Here is a 27,998-nt window from a genome sequence, read left to right as displayed (position 1 = left end):
CGGAGCTGGGGGCGGAGCCCGAGGCGGAAGGCGCCGGCGACGGGGAAGAGGACGCGGCTCGGGCCAGGGAACGCGCGGAGGCGGGGATGTCGGTGGGCCCGGCGGGTGCGCCCGGGCGCGAGGAGCAGGGCGGGGCGGGCGGGCGCCCGGGGCGGTGGCGGCGGCCGTTGGGGTGTGACCGTCCCCGCCCCGCGTGGCTCCTGGCGCTGCCACGAGGGCGGCTGTCTGCTGCCTGGTTTTGTGGCTGAGACCCGGGAGGGGTGGCTTCACCTCGGACGTTGAGGGTGTCCCTCGGAGACCCCCTGAGAGCGGCTCGGGGCCCTGCACGAGGCACGTGCGCCGTGGTCATCTTCCTGGTGACCCGCGTCCAGCCTCCGATCTGCTTTGCATCCACCCCGGGCTCTCCTTCCCCCTCCCCCTCCCGCCTTTTTTTTTAAAGATTTTTAAAATATATATATATATATATATATATATATATATATATATATATATATATATATATTAATATTATTAAATTTTTACGGAGAGGAAGGGAGAGGGATAGAGAGCTAGAAACGTCAAACATCGACCAGCCGCCTCCTACACCCCCCCTACTGGGGATGTGCCCGCAACCAAGGTACATGCCCTTGCCTGGACCCTTCAATCCGCAGGCGCACACTCTATCCACTGAGCCAAACCGGTTTCGGCTCCCCCCCCCCCCTTTTTTTTTTAAAAAACTTAAAAGTTTTGGAATAATCTTAGATTTGAAGAAGTTGGAGAAATAGTTTTACCTAATGTTACTATCTTACCTCACCGTGGTATATTTGTCAAAACTAAAAAATTAATATCAGCATAACACTCCAAGAAATATTTACGCATTCTTTCAATTGAGCGAGCGTTTATTGGTAGTGTATATATGCGAGCCACTGGTGATTTCAGCACTGAGTCACAATCCTTTTAGAGGAGCTAAATATAACCCACTGGAAACATATATTGCCTTCTGCAGTTTTGTATTTCTGATTTTTTTTTTTTTTTTAAATGTAAGGACATGGCACTTAGGATAACTTTTAAGTTAGTTGAAATCAGTGTTTAAACTTTTCTGCCCCTTCTGATTTACCCTAAAGTTTACTATCAACTCTCAAGTGAGAGGATTACCTCTTGCATCTTCCATTATTAATCAAGTTTTAACCTCCCCCCACCCTCAAAATTATTACTTCTTGAGAAAAATACAGTGCACAAAGAAGTGCTGAGTAAACAGGGCTGGAGAGCCTACTGTAGAGGGAGTTGCTCTCATGTCTGTAATTTGTAGATGTTTTGACAGATGTAATAATTCCCAGAAAGGACTTTTGAAATCACTCTGCATTCTTTTTTTCCTCCGTCACCATGTTGTAAGAAACTGCCAGTTGCTCAGAGATGATAAGCAGCCTGAATATATGTCTGTGTTTCTTTGTATTTGTTTGATCAGTTCATGATCGGGTCGTGGCAGCAGGAAGTTCTTCATCCAGAGTGATAGTACATGTGGACCTGGATTGCTTTTATGCACAAGTAGAAATGATTTCAAATCCGGAACTAAGGGGCAAACCTTTAGGTAATTATGAATGTCCAGAATGTTTTTCATTGTATAAGAGGATTCGCACTCATTTTTATGTTTATTGTATTCTCATTTATTAACCACGTTAGATTTTAGAAGCAGCTTTTTAAAAATATATATTTTATTGATTTTTATTTATTTTTTTTACCGAGAGGAAGGGAGAGAGAGAGAGAGAGAGAGAGAGAGAGAGAGAGAGAGAGAGTTAGAGAGAGAGTTAGAAACATTGATGAGAAACATTGATCCGCTGCCTCCTGCACACCTCTTACTAGGGATGTGCCTGCAACCCAGGTATATGCCCCTGACCAGAATTGAACCTAGGACACTTCACTCTGCAGGCGCAAGCTCTATTCCACTGAGCCAAACTGGTCAGGGCTGGAGCAGTTTGTAACGTGCTTTATGGACAGAATCTTTGCTTCAATACCAGGTGTAAACTTTATAAGCCTCATTTAATAAATGGTGAATTTGACACAATCCTCTTACTTTCTTTTCTACCTATTTGTGTTTATCATATTGTTACAGGTGAACATTATCTTTATGGTGGTAAACGCGTAGTCAATTTGTGTAAAAGAGAAAGCAGATTTTTAGCAATGATAAGCCACTAAGACTCAGTAAACTAGAATTTCTATAGGTGCTGTAGATCAGGGTTTAATCATTTTGATAAGGGGAGGGCTCAGAATGGCCCCTCACTGTCGAATCTTCTGTAGGTGGCTAGGAAGAATAGTTCAATAATTAGAACATTTACTGGGGGAGGGGAGGGGGGCCTGATAATTGCTGTAGGTTGACACGTGTTAACAGAACTTTGCTTTATATTCATTGGACAGTTTCTCAGAAGATAAGTGAGTTTTTCTGGCAGCACCAGTAATTGTACTGTTATTTTTCATCTGCTTTATTTTTTTTGGTAAATCATGGGCTAGAGTTGTATAAGTTAATTCAGTATAAATTATTCTGGTTTTGTATTGCCTGAAAAAATTTCCGTAATGATTTTATTTGTATTTTTTGCTGAAGACTCCATAGAATATATTGATGTCTGGTAAATTTCTGTTAAATTTTACTTATAGAACTTTGATGAATGGGCACTGTATTTTTAAACCAAGATACAGCTTTTTATTTTATTTTTTTTAATATATTTTATTGATATTTTACAGAGAGGAAGAGAGAGGGATAGAGAGTTAGAAACATCAGTGAGAATCATCGATCAGCTGCCTCTTGCACACCCCCTACTGGGGATGTGCCTGCAACCAAGGTACATGCCCTTGACAGGAATCGAACCCAGGACCTTTCAGTCCGCAGGCCGATGCTCTATCCACTGAGCCAAACTGGTTTCGGCTGCAGCTTTTTATTTTAAATATACACTGAATGGCCTTTTTTTTTATTTTTTTATTAAGGTATTATATGTGTACATATCTTACCAATACCCCCCCAAGTGGTCAGATTATTATGATCTCTGAATGCATAATAATCTGGCCACTCAGTGTGTGTGAGTGTGTGTGTGTGTGTGTGTGTGTGTGTGTGTGTATATATATATATATATATATATATATATATATATATATATATATATATAATTTAAGGCCTAGTGCATGAATTCATGCATGAGTGGCGTCTGACCAGCCTGGCCAGGGTTAGGGGACATGGGTGGGATCTGGCCAGCTTGCCTGCTGGTCGAAGTCCTGGTTGAGGGGACAATTTGCATAATTAGTCTTTTATTATATTGGATATACACTGAGTGGCCAGATTATTATGCATTCAGAGATCATAATAATCTGGCCACTCAGTGTGTTTTTATTGATTTCAGAGAGGAAGTGAGAAGGAGAGAGAATGAAATATCAATGAGAGAGAAACATCGATTGGCTGCCTCTTGCACACCCCCATTGGGCGTGTGCCCTAATCAGGAATCGAACTGTGACCTGGCTCATAGGTGGCCACTTAACCACTGAGCCCCACCGGCTGGGCTAGAGCTTTTTATTTTTATAAAAACAGATTGCCTTACAACTTACAATTGTAAGATGGAATTCGTAAATTATACTTTAAGATGTTTATTTAATTCTGCTCCGTTTTCTCATAAATATTTATTTTCATAGGTGTTCAGCAGAAATTTTTGGTGGTTACCTGCAACTATGAAGCTAGGGAACTTGGAGTAAAGAAACTTATGAATGTAAGAGATGCAAAAGAAAAGTGTCCACAGCTGGTGTTGGTTAATGGCGAAGACTTGACGCGTTACAGAGAGATATCGTATAAGGTTACAGGTACAGATTATAGGCAATGTTATTTTACCATTAATTTTTACACAGGAGGCCTGTTCATTACAGGAATATTTTAATAAGTGTAAATCGCCATAAGTCAGTTCCTTTTTGCTAATAACTTTATTTTAGGTCTTGCCCAATTTTTGAAATATTTATGAGGATGACTTTATATAAATAACTTTGACAAAAAACGTAGTTAAAAGAAGTTTGAAATCTGTCATGAGTGGTGTCATGTAAATATAAGAACAAATGTAAAACAGTATTTAATAGTGAGGAAATGGGAAGATATACTAAAGAAAGCCAAATATTTTAATTTTTAAGAAAATATATTTTTATTGATTTCAGAGAGGGAGAAATAGAAACATCAATAATGAGAATCATTGATTGATTGTCTCCTGTACACCCCCTACTCGGGATCAGGCGGCAACCAGGCATGTGCCCTGACCGGGAATTGAACCATGACCTCCTGATTTATAGGTCAACCCACAATCACTGAGTCACTGCATCCGGGACCAAATACTTTAATTTTTTAATTTAAATTAATTATGAGAGATATGCTATAGGTTAATGCATTAATGTCAGTTGGGAAATGCTTTTGTAATATTTAACATAATGAAAAACTAGCTTTATATTTATTTGTATTTTTGCTCCTGTTTTTTTTTGTACATTTAGTATTTGTAGTAGTTTCAGATGAAAGGGTTAAATATAACTAAAAGTGCTAACAAACTAACAAGCAAAAATGCTCAAGAAAAATGACAAAAATATTAATGGGCACCTGACATAAAGGGCAAATACATATCCAATAATTACCTGGAAAAATGGAATGCTCAGATTCATTATTGGCTATGGAAATTTGAATTAAAATATTGAATTGTGGTGTATTTGGAAAATCAAGTGAGTTTTCGTTTGGGCTCAGTAATAATTGTAAATTATAATTTTTTGTTTTATCTTTAGAAATTCCTGTGGAAAATATAGCTAGAATATATTATTGCTTTTGCTTTTCTAGGCAGACCATACTCATTCTTTGACCCACTGCTTCAAGATCACAATTAACTATAATCATTTATATTTAATGTAAAATATAGTAACTATAAGTATAGGAGATTGCACTAAATCTGCTATGAGTATCTGCCCAGGGAATATCATTTTTGGACTTATTTTGTTAGAAATATATTGTCTTTATTTAAAAATGTGATGCAGAAAGAAAAATCCCAGTTACTGAGGATTTTATTAAATATATTGTGGAACTGCCGAAACCGGTTTGGCTCAGTGGTAGAGTGTCGGCCTGCGGACTGAAAGGTCCCGGGTTCTATTCCGGTCAGGGGCATGTACATTGGTTCTGGGCCCAGGGGCATGTACATTGGTTCCGGGCACATCCCCGATAGGAGGTGTACATGAGGCAGGCTGGTCGATGTTTCTCTCTCATTGACGTTTCTGGCTCTCTATCTCTCTCCCTTCCTCTCTGTAAAAAATCATAAAATATATTTAAAAAAAAAAAAATATATATATATATAGATAGATAGATAGTGGAACTGTGAATATATATAAAACTTTTAACAACATGCCGAAACCGGTTTGGCTCAATGGATAGAGCGTCGGCTTGGGGACTGAAGGATCCCGGGTTCGATTCCGGTCAAAGGCATGTATCTTGGTTGCAGGCACATCCCCAGTGGGGGGTGTGCAAGAGGCAGCTGATCGATGACTCTCTCTCACCGATGTTTCTAACTCCCTATCTCTCTCCCTTCCTCTCTGTACAAAATCAATAAAATATATATTTTTTTAAAAAACAAAAACTTTTAACAACATACTTGAGGTAAGCATGAAATAGTTAAATTTATTATAGTTATAACTTGTTACATTTGTGTTCCAATATTATTTAAATTTAGAGTTGCTGGAAGAATTTAGTCCAGTTGTTGAGAGACTTGGATTTGATGAAAATTTTGTGGATCTAACAGAAATGGTTGAGAAGAGACTACAGCAGCTTCCAAGTGATGACCTTTCAGCGCTGACTGTGTCAGGTCATATATACAATGATCAGTGTAAGTGGTTTCTTATTTATTCTACTCAGTATTTTGTTTTTTATATTTTTATTATTGATACTATTATAGATGTCCCCATTCCCCCCCACTTTGCCTACCTGCATCCACCCCTTTCCCTCCCCTTGTTGTCTGTGTCGTGGGTTATGCCTATATCTTCTCTGGCTTAATGTTCTGTGAGTTAAATTAATTGACTTTCTGAAAATGTTACATCTTTTGTTGGAGGTATAGCCATATTTCAGTAATCTAAGATGGCTAAAATTAGCTGTTGCTCATGTAGCTCAGTGCTCTGTGCACTTTTCATTTCTGTGACATGGTCCATGCATTACCATTTTTTAAGTTTCATACCTCTTAAGTTACAGGAGTTGGCTTGATAATATACTTTTTAGAATAACTTTTTATTCTCTTAAAGAGATCTTTAAGCAAGATTTTTTTTTAAAATATATTTTATTGATTTTATACAGAGAGGAAGGGAGAGAGATAGGGAGTTAGAAACATCGATGAGAGAGAGTCATCGATCAGCTGCCTCTTGCACACCCCCTACTGGGGATATGCCCGCAACCAAGGTACATGCCCTGGACCGGAATCGAACCCGGGACCCTTCAGTCCCCAAGCCGACGCTCTATCCATTGAGCCAAACCGGACCTGGCTCTTTAAGCAAGATTTTGAGGTAGAACAAATACATTTGATTTTGTTGTCTCTTGGTTCCAGTTCCCCAAGGCACCAAAACCTTCTTGTCCCCTGATCGAACCCTTGTGGAAATTAGTTCAGGCCTACTAATTCTTCATGAATTCTTCCTATTTCCCACAAGTTTTATTTAAAAAAATTTAAACCTACAGAAAAATTGACAGAATATAATGCAATGAATACACTCATTGTACTCTTCTTGTCCATACAATTATTGTTACCATTTTCCATATTTGCTTTATTGATTGGTTGACTGATTGACGAGCCATTTGAAAGTAAATTGCAATCTAACACTTCATTTTAAGTACACCTGAGGATAAGGATTGTCTCATATAATTGTAAGACCATTTTCACACCTAAGAAAATTGGTTTCTTGATAATTTCCCTGCACTTTTCATAAGAGATTTCTTAAATATGGACAGATTTAAAATTGTTTTTCATACAGCCAGTACATAAAGTTTAGATTCAGTTCTTTAAAACTATAATGTTAACTATCTTATTAATGTAATACTTTTATGCTTACTTACAGATAAACAGGAATATAAAATGTTTACTGATATCAGTAGGAATTTTTCATGAGAGATGAGTTCTCATACTCTGTTCATCATTAAGCACGTCTGTGTATTCTCTATCACAGACCTTAGAGTTCACACCCTGTAGTTAGTTACTTACTTAACAGAATTCCAGTGAAGAACAAAGCAGATTAGTTAAGTGGGTGGCAGTATGGTGGTGGTGGAACCTTGAATTTAGGTTAAATAAACCTTCATTTATAAATAAAATGCATTTGTAAAAAAGGAAATTAAATTGTTTTGTGGTTCTTTTAATGACATTGGCTATTTTTATAGCTATAAACCTGCATGACGTCTTGCACATCAGACTTCTTGTTGGATCTCAGATTGCAGCAGAGATGCGGGAAGCCATGTACAATCAGCTGGGTCTCACTGGCTGTGCTGGAGTGGCTTCCAACAAATTACTGGCAAAACTAGTTTCTGGCATCTTTAAACCAAATCAACAAACAGTCTTACTACCTGAAAGTTCTCAAGATCTCATTCATAGTCTGAAACACATAAAGGAAATGCCTGGTAAGACATATATATTTTATTGTTTTGTTTTTTTTTAATTATAGATATATGTAGTTAATTCTTAGAGCCTATATACTTGGCTCTTGGAGAAAACCAAACAAGCTAATGTTCTTTGGAGGGAATCTGTATTAGGAAATATATAAAAGTACTTTTCTAGTTTCACCTACTTTTGTGTAGTTTGAATATGATCATGAAGTGTATAGTCCTTTATTTCCAATCCCTGATTCATAATCTTATACTGTACATTATATCTAAAGAAGTTTTTTATTAACTCTACTTGAGAATTATCAATATATGTAAAAGGCTAAGTGTCCATCCATCCGACCGGAAGCTGTGACATGCACTGACCAGCAAGGGCAGACACTCAATGTAGGAGCTGCCATGACATGCACTGGCCATTTAAAATACGTGGCACCACAGACCTGGCGCTGACAAACTAACACTTAGCTTCCCCCATGTGAGACACAGGCCCCACCACCACTCCAGGGCAATACCTCACCAAATTTCAGCCAAGGCAGCCAAGACCCATGACACAAAATGCAGCCGACAGCCCAGTCGGGAAATGGTCTCTGTGGGCGCCGGGTAATGATGTCACATAGCAACGCCCAGCTTCCTCTCCCTAGTGACTAGCCTCCTTGAAGTTTTTTTAGCCCAGGAACCTGACTTGCTTGATAGCCGGGTACAAACACTGAAGCATTTTTACGTGCCTCATCTCATTTGATCCTCACAGAAGTCCTGGAGTAGGTAGATAGGAGACTTGGTAGAATCCTATTTTCATTAGCCAGAAAAATGGAGATTTAGAAAGTTTAGAAACTTGACCCAACTGAAAAGAAGCAAGAAATGGTGGAACTTAAAAATAACTTCAGATTTTCTCACTATGCAAAATATAGTCAAACAGCGCTACAGTTAAATATTTTACCCTTTTTTCTACCTGCATGATCTACAATAATAACCTGCTTTGTGTTGATATTTACTGCTGGTGGCTGACAATTACCTGAAAGAGAAGTTGGGGTGTTTCACTGGACTGGAAAAAGTTTAGCTAAATCGGAAAGCAGCTCCAATTAGGCAAGTTTATTATATATAAAAGGCTAAGTTGACTCTCGCATGCACGATAAATATAAAGCTCTCACTGGCGCCAATCACTCATGTGTATTTCAATCTGTCATTGTCAATGGTGAATTTGGTTAACATTCCTATTATAGAAAAAGGGAGAAGAGTGATATTAAAATATTTAATTTTCCTTTTAATGTGCACAAATTCATGCACCAGGTCACTAGTATCTATAATAATAAAAAGGCAATATGCTAATTGGACTAGACAGCCAAATGTCCTTCCTGATGTCATTCTGGATGTTCTCCGGAAAAAGCCACCATAGCAGAGGCTGAGGCAGAGGTGATTAGGGTCAATCAGGCAGGCAGGCAAGCAGTAAGGGGCATCAGGCAGGCAGAATGGTTAGGGGTGACCAGGCAGGCAGGCGGGTAAGTAATTAGGAACCAGCAGTTCCAGATTGTGAGAGGGATGTCTGACTGCCAGTTTAGGCCCTATCCTGCAGGGATCCCTAAACCGGCAGTCAGACATCCCCCAAAGGGTCCCAAATTGCAAGAAGGTGCAGGCCAGGCAGAGGGACTCCCCCCCCCACCACCACCATGCATGAATTTCGTGCACCGGGCCTCTAGTATAAAATATTAGGCTACAAGGGACCTTCCAAAGATTTAGGCGAAGTTTTTATTTTAAAAATGAGGAAATTGACTTTTTTAAAGGTTTGGTGATCTATTCAGGTTGTGGGGCAAGTTTGTATCCTTGAAGATTAGATATTTAGGTTTTTATAGACCATTAATAATTGTATGTTAAATTTTGTTTCTAAGGCATTGCTGGGGACAAAGATGTTGTTATAGAATTCTATGAAAGTGAATTTCTAAGACAACTGAAACTTAATCTTTAGATTTCTTCACATTTTTAACCCGGGTTTATGTGATTCCAAAATGTGTTACTCACTGCTTTGCCATAAATTTTACAATTTTATACACCATTGCTTTTGATTTACTTATTTACTGTGCAAGGAAACCAGATAACTGAAAAATTAATTTTTTAAATGAGAGGAATAAAGGGGCCCTAAATTCCCTGAACATTTTTCCTATGATAAAATATGACTGAGTTTTCCTGCAAAAAACTGTATGATAGGAGTTTTGCCAATGAGAATTTTTTGTTTGTTTTCTGGCTCTTAATTATATGCGGATGGCAAATATTGCCAGATATGTAGATAAATATTTGGTATGTGTTTAGAAATCAGTTAGATTAACTAATAAACACATGCTAATTAATTTTAATTGCTCTTATGACAGTTTTTCTTTATATGAAAAATCACCATGATCCTTGAAAACTTCCACAGTGGTATATAACAGGTGGTAAAAATCTCATTTTATCAAACCTGAATTTAATATTAATATTTTTTAAGAATATCTCTATATTCATTATATTATATTAAACATATTAGGGTTGTTAAGTTTTCAAAGTGGTTTATATAACTCAAAGGCCCTGAGCAGAAGAAGAACAATTTAATTTGTAATGAACTTTGATCTTAGAAAAATATTCATTATGGAATTTAAAGACATGGTTGATACACGAATGACAGTATTTTAATTAGCTTTATTTTAAGGAGAAAGCTATTGTAACACCCTATGCATTTCATTTTGTTTAGGTATTGGCTATAAAACTGCCAAACGCCTTGAAGCACTGGGTATCAGTAGTGTGCATGATCTTCAAACTGTTTCCTCCAAAATATTAGAAAAGGAATTAGGAATTCCCATTGCTCAGCGTATCCAGAAGCTCAGTTTTGGAGAAGATAACTCTCCTGTAACACCTTCAGGACCACCTCAGGTGCATAATGACATTTTACTGGAGTACTTACTGGTTATCACATTATTTGAGAAAGATTTCTAGTTTATTGCTGTTTTTACTAATCTAGTTTGCTTGTTAGGTTAGTACATGACCCCTTTCCTGTGAGGAAGCTAATTTTTTTAATATATTTAAAATATTCTTAAATTAAATCTAGGAACTAGTATTTCAATCTCAAGTTAGCCAATAGCCTATCTATATATATAAAACCTAATTGACCGGCTGTGACTCACCCTGACCACTGTTGTACCTTGGTTGTGGGCACATCTCCAATAGGGGGTGTGTAAGAGGCAGCTGATTGATGTTTCTCTCTCGTCGATGTTTCTAATTCTCTCTCCCGCTCCCTTCCTCTCTGTAAAAAATCAGTAAAATATATATATTTTAAAAAGTCTTGGCTTTAGAGAAGTCTAATGATTTAGGAGATGGAGAAAAGTTTAATTTCCTAGTTCATATTGATTGATTATTTTTTATGTGACAGGCACTTTACTAAGTACTTCATGTACATTAGCCAATTTAATTTTCACAAATCTTCAAGGTAGGTAGTTCTATTGTTTATAATCTTTTCCTCTCTTTCTCTTATTCTCTAGGTTTTTGTTTGTTTGTTTGTTTTGTTTTTTTAAGATAAGGATACTGTTGGACTGAAAGGTCCCAGGTTCGATTCCGGTCAAGTTCGATTCCTTGGTTGCGGGCACATCCCCATTAGGGAGTGTGCAAGAGGCAGCTGGTCGATGTTTCTCTCTCATCGACATTTCTAACTCTCTATCCCTCTCTCTTCCTCTCTGTAAAAAATCAATAAAATATATTAAAAAAAAAAAAAAAAAAGATAAGGATACTGTAGGTTAGAAAAGTTAAATAACTTGCCCAAGGTTAAATTCAAGTTTTAGGAGAGTAAGAGCCTCGCTGTAATCATACATGAAAGCTTGGAGTTGCTACTAGAGCTTTAAAATTGTTTTGACTTCCAGTGCACTTCCTAGTGCAGTATGATAACTTGAAGATAAAAAGAGTTCATATAAAAGTGAACTAGCCCTAACTGGTTTGGCTCAGTGAATAGAGCATTGGCCTGTGGACTCAAGGGTCCCAGGTTTGATTCCGGTCAAGGGAATGAACCTTGGTTGTGGGCACATTCCCAATAGGGGGTGTGAAAGAGGCAGCTGATCGATGTTTCTCTCTCATCGATGTTTCTAACTCTCTATCCCTCTCCCTTCCTCTTTTAAAAAAAAATCAATAAAATAGCCGAGACCAGTTTGGCTCAGTGGATAGAGCCGTCGACCTGCGGACTGAAAGATCCCAGGTTCGATTCCGGTCAAGGGCATGTACCTTGGTTGCAGGCACATTCCCAGTAGGGAGTGTGCAGGAGGCAGCTGATCGATGATTCTCTCTCATCGATGTTTGTAACTCTCTATCCCTCTCTCTTCCTCTCTGTAAAAAAAAAATCAATAAAATATATATTTTTTTTAAATCAATAAAATATATTAAAAAAATAAAAGTGAACTAGTAAGTGGTTCAAACTAAGCACAAGAGGTAAGTTAGTCAAAGCTGTGTTATTTTACCTGACATATACGTTGGTAATTGTATATGCTTATTTGGGTGTACAGTAATCCTTATTTGTGCTTTTTTGGTAGTCCTTTAGTGAAGAAGAGTCACTTAAAAAATGTTCATCAGAAGTCGAAGCTAAAAGTAAGATCCAAGAATTACTTGCTAGTCTTTTGAACAGGTGATTTTTCCATGTTTCCATATCCTATATATTCTGTACTGGAAAGAATACTTGATGTTCTGTCTTGGAACTTAAAGATTAATAGGACTAATCAGTACAATAATAGATTATTTATCACTGAATTTCTCTACATTATAAACTATTGCAAAAGTAGTAATAGATGCTCTGAGCTAAATTTAATCCATCTAGTTCCATTGGTTTTTAGTAACATTGTGGTAATATTGTGAATGTTAAGCTGCTGGTAGTTACCTAAGGGGTTTTTATCTATTTTTCTAGAGTTCCTGCACCTCTAAATTTATAATGGTTGAGGATAGGTAGTTATTAAGAACAATAACAATAGAGAAAGCAGAAGAACACTTATATCTCCTTAGTCTTACTTTGTGTGAAAGAAAATGGAGTCAGACAAAAGAATAGCTAAGTGGGGCTGTGTGTGAGCAGTGAGAGTGAATGTGGGTGTGTGCAGCTTACTGGTCTGTAAGTACATGAAGCGTGTCCACTCTAACTATGAGTATACAAGTAGCCTAGCATAAGCAAAACAAGACATGCACCTTTCCGACATGCTCCTTTGCCATCATATATCTATTCCTATGCTCCATAGAATAGTATTATCTCTGTTCTCTCATTTCTTTGATTTCTCAAGATGGGGTGTCATGGGTCTAACAGTTTTGGGTAGGCAGGTGTGCTTCTGTAATGATGCCTGGATGATTGACTGACTAGAGAAAAGGGGTTTTGGATGACTCTAAGTAGCAGAAACTGATGAAGTGAAATTTCCTACAACTTTGCTGTCACATGCAGTGTAGTTCTCTATGGAGCTCATCATTTGCTGATGATGACCAGTTCCAGTGCTATGACTCAGGCTGGGCCCATGCATATGCCTGTGAAAGTGGGTCATCTGCTTTGCTTCAACTAAATAGAAGACTTTTATGAAAAGCCTGGCCATTAGAAATAGTTCTGCACATAGGAAAACCACAAGAATTACAACTTTTATAGGTTTTCTTATTTGAAGAATCAACCCAGAAATGAGTCTAGGTGCTGTAAACCTGTGCAATACCAAATATTAACCATTTATCCTTATTTCTGCTTGCCAGTCTCTCTTCTGTACCATGGCCCCTTACTTCAGTGATTGAGGTGTAATCTCTTTTAAATGCTTGGCAAAAAAAATCATGTGTGTGAATGTGTTTTCCTTGAGTATATGTAGATATGTAAGAGGTATAAAATCATCTAATTTTTAATCCAATTTCTAGGCAATAGTTCAAGATTGCTTAGAATATCACCTTTTTATATTATGTCTTAATTAGTTATAGGAATCAAATCATTGTCTTTGAATTGAATATGGACTTACTAGAACAAGTTTAACTGGAAAATATTTATATTAGTAATATGTTTACAGAAACTGTTTAAGGTATTTATTATTTTAATAAAGCAGCAATCAAGATATTTTGTGATAAATTAGAGAAATTATTATAGAAATGAAAATTTTCTAATTCAAAATACTTAATTTGAGTATATTTAACAGTGTACAATATTTGTATTTTGTACTTGATTTTTCATTCATTGCCATACAGATGAAAAGGAAAATGTTATTCTTTAATCACATGTATTTTCTCTAATTAGATTTTCTGTTCTTTAAGTGAATTTTCTATCTATATCATTAAAACCTTTGTTTTAGTGTTCCACATTTGTATGGAACACTAATTTTTTTTTAAAAATTTACATTTATTGATTTTAAAGAGAAAGGGAAGGAGAGAGAGAAAGATAAACATTGATTTATTTCACTTATTTATGTAGTCAGTGCTTGATTTTTGTATGTACCCTGATGGGGCATTAAACCCTAAACCTTGGTGTATCAGGAGGATGATTTAACCAATTGAGCTACCTGGCCAGAGCTGGATGGAACACTCTCTAGGATGCATGTATATGTACTTCCTAAATATAATATATAATTGATATTTCAAGTTATTGCTTAATATGGAATATAATGGTGACATTATTATTGGCTCTCTCTTGGGTCTATTTGGGAAGTGCTCTTTGACAAAGTAATCTCATTAATTTTTATTTTCTTTTTGTGGTCCTGTGTTTTTAAAATATGTGTAAAAATCTGTCACTTTTCATATATTGGTTTTTGTCAGTGAATGATTCTCTGTTTCTTTAATTTCCTATTGATTTTAATATTTTGCTTTTAGTTATAATTTGGACTTGGATTATAAAATTGCTTGTTATAATTATGTCTTATTTCTGTTCTTTTTCTGATAGCACTCAATTCTGAGTGAGGCCCGAGAGCCTTACACTTAAAATTTCAGAGCGTTAGTGTGTAGACTTTGCATAATTTATTTGGGCTATTCCAGAATCTTTATTGCTTATTGCCTACTTATCAACTGTATTTATATTTGTTTTAGTTACTAAATTTGTCATTTTATATAAATTAATTTGACAATTTTTAAAAATCTTTAGGTAATATTTTTCAAATTGCTATTTTCCCTTTCTCTTTATTTTTAGAGTATGCCAAGATGGAAGGAAGCCACATACAATAAGATTAACAATCCGTCGGTATTCATCTGAGAAGCACTATGGCCGTGAGAGTCGTCAGTGCTCTATTCCATCCCACTTAATTCAGAAGTTAGGGACAGGTATGAGCTAATTTCCTAATAATTTAATTTAATTGGGCTCTTAAAAGAACAAATTGTGAATTGGAAATATGATTCAAAGATAGAGGATTCTCACAGGGGGTTAGTGAGCTATTAAAACTCTTTATCAGAAATTTTCACTTAGAAAACTTTGTTGTTTAATAGATTATAAAAGTAAAGAGTTGAGAATGGTTCCCAAGTTCAGAAGAAACTGTAATTATATGTCATGAGATAACTTCTTTTTGAGCACTTAGATTGTTTCCAACTTTTTTGGCTATTATAAAAAATGATGCTGGCAAGTCATTGGGTGGGTATATACTTGGTTTAACCTGCCGGGTTTTATGGTGAGTTGAACTCTAAGACACTGCTAAATTTTTTCCAAAGTGGGTATAACAGTTTACATTCTCATCAACAGTGTATGAGCATTCCAGTTTTTCACATTCTCACTGACATTTAGTATTACCAGTTTATTTTATGATAGTCATTCTTGAGGCTATGTAGTGCATTTCATTGTTTGTATTTTCTTTTATGAATAGTGCTTTTAGTGTTATAGCTAAAAGTTATTTGCCTAAATCAAAGATCATAGATATTTCTATGTTTTCTTTTAGAAATTTTAAAGTTTTGAGCTTTAATTTAGATCCACTTTGAGTAATTTTTATGTGTGGTATAAGGTAAGGGTCTTAGTTCATTCTTTTGCGTGTAGGTATCCACTTGTTCCAGCAGAATTTGTTGAAAAGACTATTCTTTCCTCATTGAACTGTTGTTACACCTTTGTAAAAAACTAAACATTTTTGTAGAAATGTATTTCTTGATGTTCTTATTCCATGATCTATATGTTTATCCTTTACCAGTTCTACCCTATCTTGATACTTTATTGAAATTAGGTATTGTAAGTTCTTCAGCTTCAATTTTTTTCTAAATTGTTTTTCATGTTTATGGTCCTGGGCTTTTGTTTGTAGAAAGATCTTAAAGTAGAAATTTGATTTGTTAACTGTTTATCCAGATTTGTTATTTATTTTGAGTCTGTTTTAGTAATTTGTATCGTTTATAAATATATGCATTTCATCCTAGTTGTCTAATTTGTTGTCATGAAGTTAATATTTCCTTATAATTCTTCTAATTTTTGTGAAGTCTGTAGTGAGGTTCCTCTTTCACTCCTGATTTTGGTAATTTGTGTATTCTCTTTTTTCCTTTGTAATTCTAGCAAAGGTTTGTCAATTTTGATCTTTTTTAAAATCCAACTTCTGTTGTCATTGTTTTTTTCTGTTTTTATTTTTTCTGTATTATTTATTTCAACTTTGTTGTTTTCTTCTTTCTGCTTGCTTTAGGTGTTTTAAAGAATAGTTTATTGATTTCTGAGGGATATGAAGGGAAAAGAGAGAAACTTCAATGTGAGAGCATATACACAGGGGGATATTCCCTGACATCACTACTACCTTAACCAGATATTCCATATTTCAACTCTTTTGAAAACTTTTACTCATTTGGCATTTGGTAGTAATGTTGAGATGTTCTAGTTTCCATATATACTGTCAAAATGTCAATAATACCTATTTATGATTTAAATTTAAATTATAGGCAAAGCCGGTTTGGCTCAGTGGTAGAGCGTCGGTCTGCGGACTGAAAGGTCCCAGGTTCAATTCCGGTCAAGGGCATGTACATTGGTTGTGGGCACATCCCTGGGTAGTGGATGTGCAAAAGGCAGTTGGTCGATGTTTCTCTCTCATCGACGTTTCTAGCTCTCTATCTCTCTCCCTTCCTCCTCTCTGTGAAATATCAATAAAATATATTTAAAAAAATAAAAAAATAAAAAATAAATTTAAATTATATTAAACTCTTAATGTTAATACTATATAATAAAAGGCTAATATGCAAATAGAATGAATGGTGGAACCACTGGTCACTGTGATGTGCACTGACCACCAGGGAACAGACACTCAATGCAGAAGCTTCCCTCTGGTGGTCATTGCACTCCCCCTGTGGCTCATGGCTGGCAACAATGGCGGTGGGAGCCTCTCCCGCCTACGTGGCAGCACTAAGGATGTCCAACTAATGGCTTAGGCGTGGGCTCCCAGACTGTGAATTCATGCACAGGGCCTCTAGTCATTTTATAATGTGTTTAGATACTGTTTTCTTAAACATTTTATTTAGGAAGTTATGATGTGATGACCCCAATGGTTGACATACTTTTGAAACTTTTCCGAAGCATGGTGAATGTGAAGATGCCATTTCATCTTACCCTTTTAAGTGTGTGCTTCTGCAACCTTAAATCACTAAATACTACTAAGAAAGGGACTATTGATTATTATTTAACACCATCATCATCAACAACTTCATGCTCTGGCAAGCACAGTTTTGTAAGTACACTCTTACTGGATTTGTATGATTAAATTATAGATCTCAGTTTGTGTTTAGCGGATATAATTTAGAGTTTCCTTTTAAGTGACTTACATTTATATAAAATACCTATCCTATTACAGGTGCTACTCATAAGTATATTGTATGTGATTAAGAAGAAAACATAAGCATCATTGGGTAAAAAAAGAAATCATTATAGAGATTCCCTGTTTTGGAAGTATTAAAACATTTCATAACCGAATACAGGAATATGATGATTAGCTCATACATATGGAAATATTTTTAGATTATATTGTATGTTAATTTATATATAAGCTACCAGTACGCCCTCAGTGTTTTGTTAAAGTATTTAAATTTTCTTTGTTTTGACATTAAATTGAATTCTGATAGCAATATTGATAGAATATGACTGCTAATTTTATAATTTAGAAATAAGAGGTTGGCAGTAGAAAGGCAAAGGCCAGTCATATTTTCAGATGACTAAAACAAAGCCCTGTGTATGACCCTTTAGCAAACCTTTATTTACCAAATGTGGGCTTCTTTAAAAAAATAATAGTCTTTTACTAAATTGTCCATGTCTGCAATTAACTCTTTTTTTTAAATATCTTTTATTGATTTTTTTTACAGAGAAAAAGCGAAAGAGAGTTAGAAACATCGATGAGAGAGAAACATCAACCAGCTGTCTCCTGCACACCTCCTACTGGGGATGTGCCTGCAACCAAGGTACATGCCCCTGACCAGAATAGAACCTGGGACCTTTCAGTCTGTAGGCTGACACTCTATCCACTGAGCCAAATCCGTTAGGGTATCTGCAATTAACTCTTAATTTAAAGTATTTTTATTCTTTTCTTTATTTGTTAATCAGTCAGTATAATTTTAGTAATATTTTATTTACATATAAGTTTAAAATGAGAATAGAACAGTGTTAGAAATATGAATTAGTGCCCTCTTCAAATTACTATTTTTCTCTGACCAATTTTATTTCATCTATTAACTGAAATTTTAAAAGGTGTTGACTTTTTGCTTTGTAATCTATAAAATGAGTATTAATGCACAGTGGTATTAGAGAGGCAAATATAAGTGAAAGCACCTTGTGTGTGTCTGGCAATGGCCCAAATCCCTTCTTCTTTTATTTTGAAGTTATTTTGTTGATGTTTCCTGAATTATATTTGACTGTGTATACATTTTTATGAAGCTTAAAATTTTAAGTGAAAAATTTTATGTAAAAAATATGCAAATTAGAATTGAAGGTGTTTTTAAACTTTTATTTCATGAATATATAAAAGCGCAAGTAAAAGGTTAAGGGGGTCAAATATATGTTGAAGGAAGATGTGACTTTGGGTGGTGGGTACACAATACAATATACAAATCATGTATTGTAGAATTGTACACTTGAAACCTATATAATCCTATTAACCAATGTCACCCCAATAAATTTAATTTTTTGAAAAGTGTTATATCTTAATGATGTTGGATTTTCACCATGAAAATATATATTTTTCCTTTCCATTAAATGTTACAGTTTAGAATAGGGATTTTTAGAAAACTAGTCCTTGATGCTCTATGCATATATATAAATATTTATAAATACATATTTATACATATATGCCTAAATGTTTAGCTATCCCTTGGAGAATCACTTACTTTTTTAGGCCATCATTCTTTTATTCACAGAATTGGAAGTTCGAATCCACAATTGTTAAGATTCTTTCCAGGGGGCTCAGTGCTATCTATGAAATAAACCTCTTCCTGGAAGAGTGAGTAAAGATGCACACAATAGTGTGACTAATGGCGGTGGATTAGTCATCTCTAGTTGGTGGGAGCTGACCCAAAGAGTTGAAGTTACAGAATAGGATAGAAACACATAGGTCCGATAATAAGGTACATAGGCAGCATGAATATTTAAAGATATAAGATATCTGAATTACTGTGTTATCCTTGTGTTCCAGAAAATGAAAGATACTCACATGGAGGATTTTTCCAAAGACAAAAAAACAAATTGGGATTTTCTACCAACTGGAAGAATTGAAAGTCCAAGAACTCTGGAATCTCCACTAAATACTACAAGTTTTTCTAAAGATCAAAAGAAGACACTTCCTGAGGGTATTGACCAAGAAGTCTTCAAACAGCTTCCAGTAGACATTCAAGAAGAAATCCTGTCTGGAAAATCTAGAGAAAAAGTTCAAGGAAAAGGAAGTTTGAGTTGTCCATTACAAGCCTCTAAAGGAATATTATCTTTCTTTTCTACAAAGCAAATGCAAGATAGTCCCTTAAATCCTAGAGATAATTTATCTAATAGCAAACAGATATCCTCATCATCTCCCTGTGAGCCAGGAACCTCAGGCTTAAATAACAGTTCCTCTTACCTGTCCAGCCAAAAGGATTATTCACATTCTTTAGACAGCAGCTTAAAAGATGAAAGGATGAGTGCAGCACCTAAAAAATCTCAAGGATTCCACTTTTCAAATACAAACCCCACTGTATCTGTTTTTCATTCATTCCCAAATTTGCAGAGTGAACAACTTTTCTCCAAAAATCACACTACAGATAGCCATAAGCAACTGACCGCAGCAGCGTCTCATCACGAAGGACTTGCAGAAAATGGAGAGCAAGATTCTACTGCTGAGAAAATTACTTTTCCTTCGGATGTTGATCCTAAGGTTTTCTATGAACTTCCAGAAGAGGTACAAAAAGAACTGTTGGCTGATTGGAAGAGAAGAGCAGGATCAGATTTCCACAATGTACGTAAATAAGCATGTTCAGAAAAAAGGTCTAAAAAATAAGGGAAAGACCGTTGTTCTCAGATCAGCAGTTTATTAAGCTCATCTAAATTAAACACTAATCGATATTTAATGTCACAATCCAATATACTGTAAAATGTTCTAAAGCAAGAATAGTAATGGGAAGTAAATTCTGACACAAAATATAAAAAATTCATAATAGAAAAAGCAATGTAAAACATTACCTTCCTCCTATTTCTAAAACTATTTTATATTGCTTTTCAATAAAAATATATCTTAGCATTAGTTCATTTCCCATAAAATGAGGGGAAAGATATACTATATATGCCTGCATATAAAAAAAAAATAGACTGGCCAAATCATTGCTATGCCATATCAAATAGCTTTTTTTTTTTTTTTTTTCCTGTGAAATATGGAATATTTCATGAAATTTAGCTCATTAAGAAACAGCCAAGCCTGGCTAGTGTTTGAGCATCAACCTATGAACCAGGAGATCATGATTCAATTCCCAGTCAGGGCACAGGCCCAGGTTGCCAGCTCGATTCCCAGTAGGGGGTATGCAAGAGGCAGCAAATCAATGATTCTCGTTATCATTGATGTTTCTATTTCTCCTTCTCCCTTCCTTTCTGAAATGAATAAAAATATATATTTTTTTAAATTAACCAAAAATATTCTGCCAACTCGCCTGTTAAAAATGTAGATATCTTTAAACTACTATGTACCATTTATTAAGTTAATTTTTTTAAATAGGAAAGTGATGCATATTCAATTAATACTTCATAATACACCTGGAACCTACCACAATGTCTGACACACAGAGGCATTAAATGACTATTGAATAAAGGGTGGGGAGTTGGGCAGGCCAGTGTCTATGCATGTAGAGAACTAGAAGGAACTTTCATGCGGAGAGATGAAAAGGACAGAAACTGGAAGTACAAGGCAGACTGGATGTATAAGGATGCGAGGTTGTGAAAGGCCCATTTCCTCTGGCCAGTCTGAAGGGTCTAAAAGCCGTGGTTATGTTTTTGCATCTCTACATTTTGTAGATGAGAATAAGAATGTCATCCACAATGAATATACAGTTACTAAAGTGATGGATGTTCTCTTTCTCCCATTTTTATTGCCTTCACTTTTTACTGCCAGATTAAAAATTAGATGAAAGATTGTGGTCACCTTTAATTTGTAAGAAAGAATGTTTCTAGAATACACCAAAGCGCTGTTGGAGGAGTCCTATTTATAACCTTCAAAGATATAAAGAAAAGGTGATAAAAATAAAGTACAAAAATGTGAGTAAAGGGTAGCTTAAAAATATATTGTAGGTAAGTTTGAACTAAGTTTCAGATTCCTTGAAATTTGAAAATTTGCTAATCATCAAATATTTTTAACGGAGTTTGGGATTATCAAAAGCAATAACTTGTAGCAAGAACGTCAGAACTTATTCACCATACAAATAACCCTAAGAGTTTCTACATACCATATTTTCTGGCGTATAAGACAACTCCCTAATTTTACAGTTAAAACATAGGTTTAGGCCTATATTCGCTTTATAAGCCTACCCCCCACTTCCGAGGCAACACCAGTTCTTTTTTTAATAGTCCGCCTCTAACTCAGCCAATCCAAGCAGGCTTTTTATGCATGCAAATTATACATGTTCTGTACCCGAAGCTACACTGTGTTCTAGTAAAAAGCCTGCTCAGATTGGCCAGAGTTTTCTGATAAGGTAGTTAAATTTATAAAAAGAATTTATCACTTTTTTAGATAATCTGTTTTTTTAAAAAGTTCTAATAATCTGTGTAATCATTTCAGACAGAAACCAGCATCTGATTCTTTTTATTTTTTTTTAAATATATTTTATTGATTTTTTTACAGAGAAGAAGGGAGAGAGATAGAGAGCTAGAAACATCGATGAGAGAAATCACCGACCAGCTGCCTCCTGCACACCCCCCATCGTGGACATCCCCGCAACCAATGTACATGCCCTTGACCGGAATCGAATCCAGAACCCCTCAGTCCGCAGACCAACGCTCTACCACTGAGCCAAACCGGCTTCGGCCAGCATCTGATTTTTTAAGTTATCTTTTCTTTGTTGGCTTTTAATAAAACAATCTATCTTTAGTGTTAGATTATCTCTCTATATAAAAGCCTAATATGCAAATGAGCCCCAAGGGCGTTTGACCGGGAGACAGATTGCTCGCTATGAGGTGCGCTGACCACTAGGGGGTAGTGTGGGATGAAGGAAGGCCCCGCTGGCAGCTGGAAGACCCTGATCAGCCCTGATGGTCAGCCAGGCCTAGAGACCCTACCCATGCACGAATTTTGTGCACCAAGCCTCTATTTTATAATATTTTGAAGTGTGAATTCATTTTTATTTATCCTTGATACATGCTGATATCCTATATCTTTCATGTTCTCTAAAACTCTTAGCCACTATCCCTTCAAAGATAGCTATACTATTCTGGGACTCCTGATTGCACAATGATGGACTTTTTACTCTACCTTTCATGTCCCTTAGTCTCTGCTTCTTTCCATTATCTTGTTTATCTGCTACATTTTGGCCAATTTCATCAGTTCTTCCTTATGTTCACTGATTTGTTTTTCAGTGGTGTCTGACCTGTTTAAAACACTAAGAATGGTTTTAATTTTAGTATATTTTTCATTTGACTCTTTCTACCTATTTATTCATTAAGGTCTTGAAAAAAAACCTCAAATATTTTATATTCTATTTCTGATTATTTCAGTACTATTTTAAATTTTTATAAGTTTCAACTTTCTGATATTGATGTGTACCATTTTTTGCTTATTTCCTTAAAGGTGTGTGTGAGTCAACCTAAACTGTGAGCAGACCAAGGACCTACATTGTGGGTACTTCCCTTCAGAGATGGTTTGCATTTGCTTCCAGCGAGGCAGTGCCAATCCACTGGCACCACTTTAATCCATTTTAGGTTCTGACTGAATGCAGTTCTCTTCCTTTGAACTGCCTGGCCTTGCTGCTGTCTTAAGGTTTTGTCTCCAGAGGTCATCTGCAGGCCATTTGCTTTTAGGGTAAACTCTCTACCATCCAAGTTTTTTGCCTGATGCTTCCTGCTCCTTTCCTGCTTTTGTTTCAGCTTTTCTTTTCTTTTTTTCTGTGTGAGGGTAAAGAGAGAGGGCTTTTCTCTTATTCAGTAAAATCAAACAATGAATTACAGAATCTGTTTGGTATGAAGCATGTCTGTTCCACCATAGTGCAGAAGTACAAATATATATATGGATTTATTTTTCCATTTACTTTTTACTGCCCATTTTCCCCTTGTTCTGTGCTATGCTTCTTTCCCATCCTTATTCCTTTTCTGTCTTTTTGGATTGACTGAGTTTTCTACTTAATATGTTTTCCCTCTACTGATTTGAAATTTAAACATTCTAAGTACTTTGTATTATCTTTATTAATTTAACTTGCATAACATCTAAAAATGGCAGACTATGGTCATAAAATACACCAGGGATACTCCTATCCCTTTCCCTCCCCCATTAATTCTATCTTTTATCTTGTCATTGGGTTATTTTTTCTAGTTCATCCTTTTGCTGAGAGAATAGTCCCACAAGGTTCCTGGTCAGTGTTATCTTTACCTTGTGGGAGTCCAAGGTTGTGTCTGCTGTCTGCAAACGTAGATTTATTTTATTTTCTTGTTTATTACATTCCTCGCTTTTGCATGCTGCTACCACTTGTGAATAAATTATTGAGTTGTGTGGAATTCACTTTCATCCTGTTGCCTCACAGTTTTATCTGCACTATTTTTTTCCTATAATCTCTCTACATAACCTTGTTCTCCTATAAAATTGATCCGTGTAAATAATGATGTCTCACTTTTAGTTCACAAAGTTCCGCTTTTGATATATATAGGTGAAGCTCTCATAATTAGGTGATACTTGGGATATCCTTCCTTTCTTTCCTAAGTTGTATTTATTACATAAAAGATACGCCAAAGTTTAAGGTATTAATAATAAAGTATTTTTCAAATAGATCCTTTGAAAAAACTATAAACTTTCAAATGTTGTTTTGGAACTTGTATGGATATGTTAAGCAAGGAGAAATTTAATGTAGTGAATTAAATGCTTACAAAATCATGGGGGAGCTGAAGGTGTGGTTTCTAGGCTGGAAGTCCAGAAACAAATCTGAGGACTAGACAGAACCAGTCCACCTGGTGAGCTGTGTCTAGAAACCATCAGTGGAACTAAGAATGCAAGAAGCTGGAGTCCATACGCTGTCACCACTGCTACTGCTTCTCAACATCTAGGAGCTGGAGAGCCGTCACCCACCACCATGCCCCCAGGGCGAGGAAGCTGCTGCCCCCTCTCGTTGATGCAGCCGCCTTTTGGCAGGGGGACACTGGAACATGGGGTGGGGGCGGGGGAGGGCCTCGCTCTTCCTTGTCCTCAATCGCCAGCAGAAACAACAACGACGACAAATAAGAAAAGTGGCCTTGCTCCACAACTCGCACCAGACTTCGGCCAGTGGGTGAAACCTAATTTGCAACCGGAAGACGGTGCAGTCAACCGAGGCTGCCTGTGTTTGTTTTCCATCATCTCCATCAGAAGCAAGGTAGAATGGAGGTGAGCAGGATTCTGGATACACAGAACCTTTCAGCTGTATGTGTATGTATGTCTGTTTGCATATGCACATATATGTAAAATACATTTAACCTGGCCAGCATGGCTCAGTGGTGAGCATCAATCTATGAACCAGGAAGTTATAGTTCAAGTCCCGGTCAGGGCACATGCCCAGATTGCAGGTTGGAATCCCAGTGTGGGGCATGCAGGAGGCAGCCAATCAATGATCCTCTCTCATCATTGATGTTTCTCTCTTCCACTCCCTTCCTCTCTGAAATCAATAAAAAAATAATTTTATAAACATACTACTGAATTCTTAAAAAGTGGTTACTACAGTATATTTGAGTCATAGTAGCAATTTATTTTTGTCCCACATTACAAAATTGTACTGTAATAAAATTCAGCCTACAGTTATGTAAACTAATGTGGATACAGATATACTGATAGAAAATTTTGAGATATTAATAGTAGAATATTCCATCTTTAGATGTAGCCAGACTATCGTATTCTAGTTCGTTATAAACAAGTTCTTTGGTGTAACACCCTAACAGTAAAAAGAAGCAGGAGGCGCACACTCCCAATATCTGAGTATTTAAGTAGGGATACACCAAGGTTTGGCTTTAATCTTGGTATTCAGCCAAGTTGAGTTATTTGCCTTTGGGTAGCTGAATGATAAATTGTTAAGGATCATTTGTGATGATCACTGAAATTTTGTATGGAATTATGTGAATATGTAGGTTTCCATTATATATAGTCAGTATTGATTTCAGGCATTAGAATAAGGCATTAATTCAGATTTATTATTAGCATCTGGGTATTTGCTTTCAAATAGAGGTTCAACAAAACAAAATCTCATAAGTTTTCTCTGACAATTTCTTCAAAGTATAAATTTTAGTTATATTTTAAAGTAAAGTGTTAATCAATGATTAAGATATTTTATGTAGAAAACAATAGTAACGAGTAGGTGTGCATGCAGGAGGCAATCAGTGTGTTTCACATTGATGTTTCTGTCCTTTTCACTCTCTCTAAGTCAATGGGAAAATATCCTCAGGTGAGAATTTATATATATATTTGAAATGCTTGACAACTTTATGATGACAATATATTCTTTTTGAGTCAAGAAAAAAATATGTGGTTAATTTTTGGAATTATTAAGCTGTTTTGTGAAACATTCGCTCAAACAGCTCTCTGTGTACCTTAGAAAACAAATTATACCTAATGAACTTTGACTTTAATCAAGGGTATCTCCAGGTAGAATGTAGAAAGCGCCACCTGGTGGTCTTTAGCTGTATAGCCTGAAGTATTAAAATAGTTAAACTTTGTGGGGTGGAAATACCTACTTAGGTTGCACGCAGAAGTTAAAGGTGATATACGGAGCCAGAGCTACTGAATTGGAAAACAAAACTGTTGTCTTATCTCTAGCCACACAGATAGCAAAGTCTCAAAGTAAGACAGGAGCACAAGTCCAACTTCAAATCAAGATTGTGACTATCGGACATTTTGTTAAGACTTCTGAGAGAGTTAAGTAGATTTTTCAAGTGGACAAAAGTCCTAGGGTTTGGTCCCACAAAAGCCTGATCCAAAAGTGGCAGTAAGAAAATCTAGAAAAGCATATGTTGATTCCACTTCTAGCTGTGGCTTTGGGGTATATAATGTATCATAACCAGATATAGAAAAAAATGTATGTACTAGCAAAAACACCAACTTGCCTAAAAGATGGATGAAGCTATAAAAATGCCTCTTGGGCCCTAGCCAGCTTGGCTCAGTGGATAGAGCGTCAGCCTGCGGACTGAAGAGTCCCAGGTTCAATTCCTGCCAAGGGCACATGCCTGGGTTGCAGGCTTAATCCCCAGTGGGGGGGGGGGGGGCATGGAGGAGGCAGCCCATCAATGATTCTCTCTCATTGATGTTTCTCTCCTCCCTCTCTGAAACGAATAAAGAAATATATAATTTTAAAAAATAATAAAAAATAAATATGCCTGTTGTCCCTTGACTGGTTTGTGTAGGAAGCAGCCTAAAAAAGTTAATCAGCTACAAACAAGGAATATTTCTTCAGAAAGAATAGAGGAAGAGGATGGAAAAGGAGGACATCTCAGACAGCGACACCACAGGCAGAGCCATGAAAACCATTGTTCTCACTGGAGCACAATGAGTCAGGGAGCAGGTCCCAGGCAGCAGGATCAGGGTCTAGCCTGGGAACATTTCCGCATTGCCAGCATGAGGCCCAGTGGGATATCAGAATTGTTATGAACCAGTGACTACATTCTTCCCCCTTCCCAATGGGTATGTTTACTGTGGTTACCCTGTCCCTTTTTTAGAATTGTACTAGAGGCCCAATGCACGAAATTCATGCAGGGGCCTCGGCCCTCACAGCCCTGGCTTCGTCTGGAAGGGGCAGGGTCAGCAGAGGCAGGGGCTGCGCTGTGGGACCCGGGAACCGCACTCAGGGTTGGCGGCTGGAGCAGGGGCGGGGTGGTGGGCTCATGGAGGCCAGAGGGTCCTACTCGCAGCCCCAGCTGCCTTGGCCCCCACTGCCACCACAGCAGCTGGCCCTGCTGGCTTTGTCCTGAAGGATGCCCAGAGGTTGTTCGGCTGTCCGGTTAATCACCATATTATCCTTTTATTATTATAGAGTGTGTGTGTGTGTGTGTGTACAGGCAGAAGGGCAGGTAACTTTATTTCATAGGTCTCTGGATCAAGAAGAGCTGCTTTGGCACCTGATGTAGATCACAGAATCCTAGATTGAAGTGACACCTGGGTGGCAGAGGGATGAGGCAGGTGTGCTATCCCATCTCCGACTTCCTTGTTTTAACTTGTTGATGCCAGGTGGGAGTGGGGACCCAGATGCCCACCGAGCCCTGATCAGACACCTGTATCTACTGTAACTACCACACTAGGTACTAGGTGTTCCTTGGTTTGTGGCCGTAGAGCTCCACTCTTGGCCTCTGTCTTCACGTGGCCTTCCCTCTTCACCGTCTCTCCGCTGTGCGTCTCTTGTAAGGACACTTGTGATTAGATTTAGGGCCCATCCAGGTAACCAAGAATTATTTTACTTTGAGATCCTTAAAACTTTACATCTGCAAAGTTCCTTGTATTTTTTGTTTTGTTTTGTTTTGGTTTTTTTGTTTTGGTTTTTGTTTTTTAAGGAATTTTCTTTATATATATATATATTTTATTGATTTTTTTACAGAGAGGAAGAAAGAGGGATAGAGAGAAACATTGATGAGAGAGAGACATCGATCAGCTGCCTCCTGCACATCCCCCACTGGGGATGTGCCCGCAACCAAGGTACATGCCCTTGACCGGAATTGAACCCGGGACCTTTCAATCCGCAGGCTGACGCTCTATCCACTGAGCCAAACCGGTTTCGGCCCTTTTCTTAAATAAGGGCTCCAGGGATTTGACAAAGACCTGGCTTTTGGGGGGCCAGCATTCAACATACTACAGAGGAGAACACTGGT

At 36.9% G+C, this 27,998-nt stretch overlaps 1 protein-coding gene across 3 annotated transcripts; it reads left to right on the top strand.

Moving 5' to 3' along the window:
• Nucleotides 1–15: 15 nt before the first annotated feature.
• On the top strand, nt 16–25,462 carry POLI (DNA polymerase iota). Of its 3 annotated transcripts, none has more exons than XM_084888356.1 (13): nt 16–105; nt 1,445–1,567; nt 3,652–3,816; nt 5,700–5,852; nt 7,382–7,618; nt 10,317–10,495; nt 12,136–12,227; nt 14,724–14,854; nt 17,003–17,208; nt 17,837–17,932; nt 19,159–19,950; nt 21,153–21,236; nt 22,762–25,461. In XM_084888356.1, exons 1-13 carry the CDS (start codon nt 87–89, stop codon nt 22,786–22,788), a joined length of 2,304 nt encoding a protein of 767 aa, XP_084744482.1. In that variant the 5' UTR covers nt 16–86; the 3' UTR covers nt 22,789–25,461. The 3 variants fall into 3 exon arrangements, with proteins under 3 accessions (XP_084744482.1, XP_084744483.1, XP_084744484.1); XM_084888358.1 differs by having other exon boundaries at nt 25–92; nt 22,762–25,462; XM_084888357.1 differs by lacking the exon at nt 17,837–17,932 and having other exon boundaries at nt 22,762–25,462.
• The last annotated feature ends 2,536 nt before the right edge of the window (nt 25,463–27,998 follow it).

Source organism: Pipistrellus hanaki (assembly GCF_964339955.1).
Source record: "Pipistrellus hanaki genome assembly, chromosome: 6".
In the NCBI taxonomy this organism is placed as follows: Eukaryota; Metazoa; Chordata; class Mammalia; order Chiroptera; family Vespertilionidae; genus Pipistrellus; species Pipistrellus hanaki.
Note: the sequence above shows the minus strand (reverse complement) of the source record. Positions and strands in the feature narration are given on the sequence as shown.

Bases quoted from the DNA above. Each gene is read 5' to 3' on its own strand.
- POLI (XM_084888356.1), top strand. The intron at 5,853-7,381 runs GTAAGTGGTTTC...CTATTTTTATAG, and splicing joins TCATATATACAATGATCAGT to CTATAAACCTGCATGACGTC. The intron at 21,237-22,761 runs GTGAGTAAAGGG...ATTTCCTTAAAG, and splicing joins TAAAAATAAAGTACAAAAAT to GTGTGTGTGAGTCAACCTAA.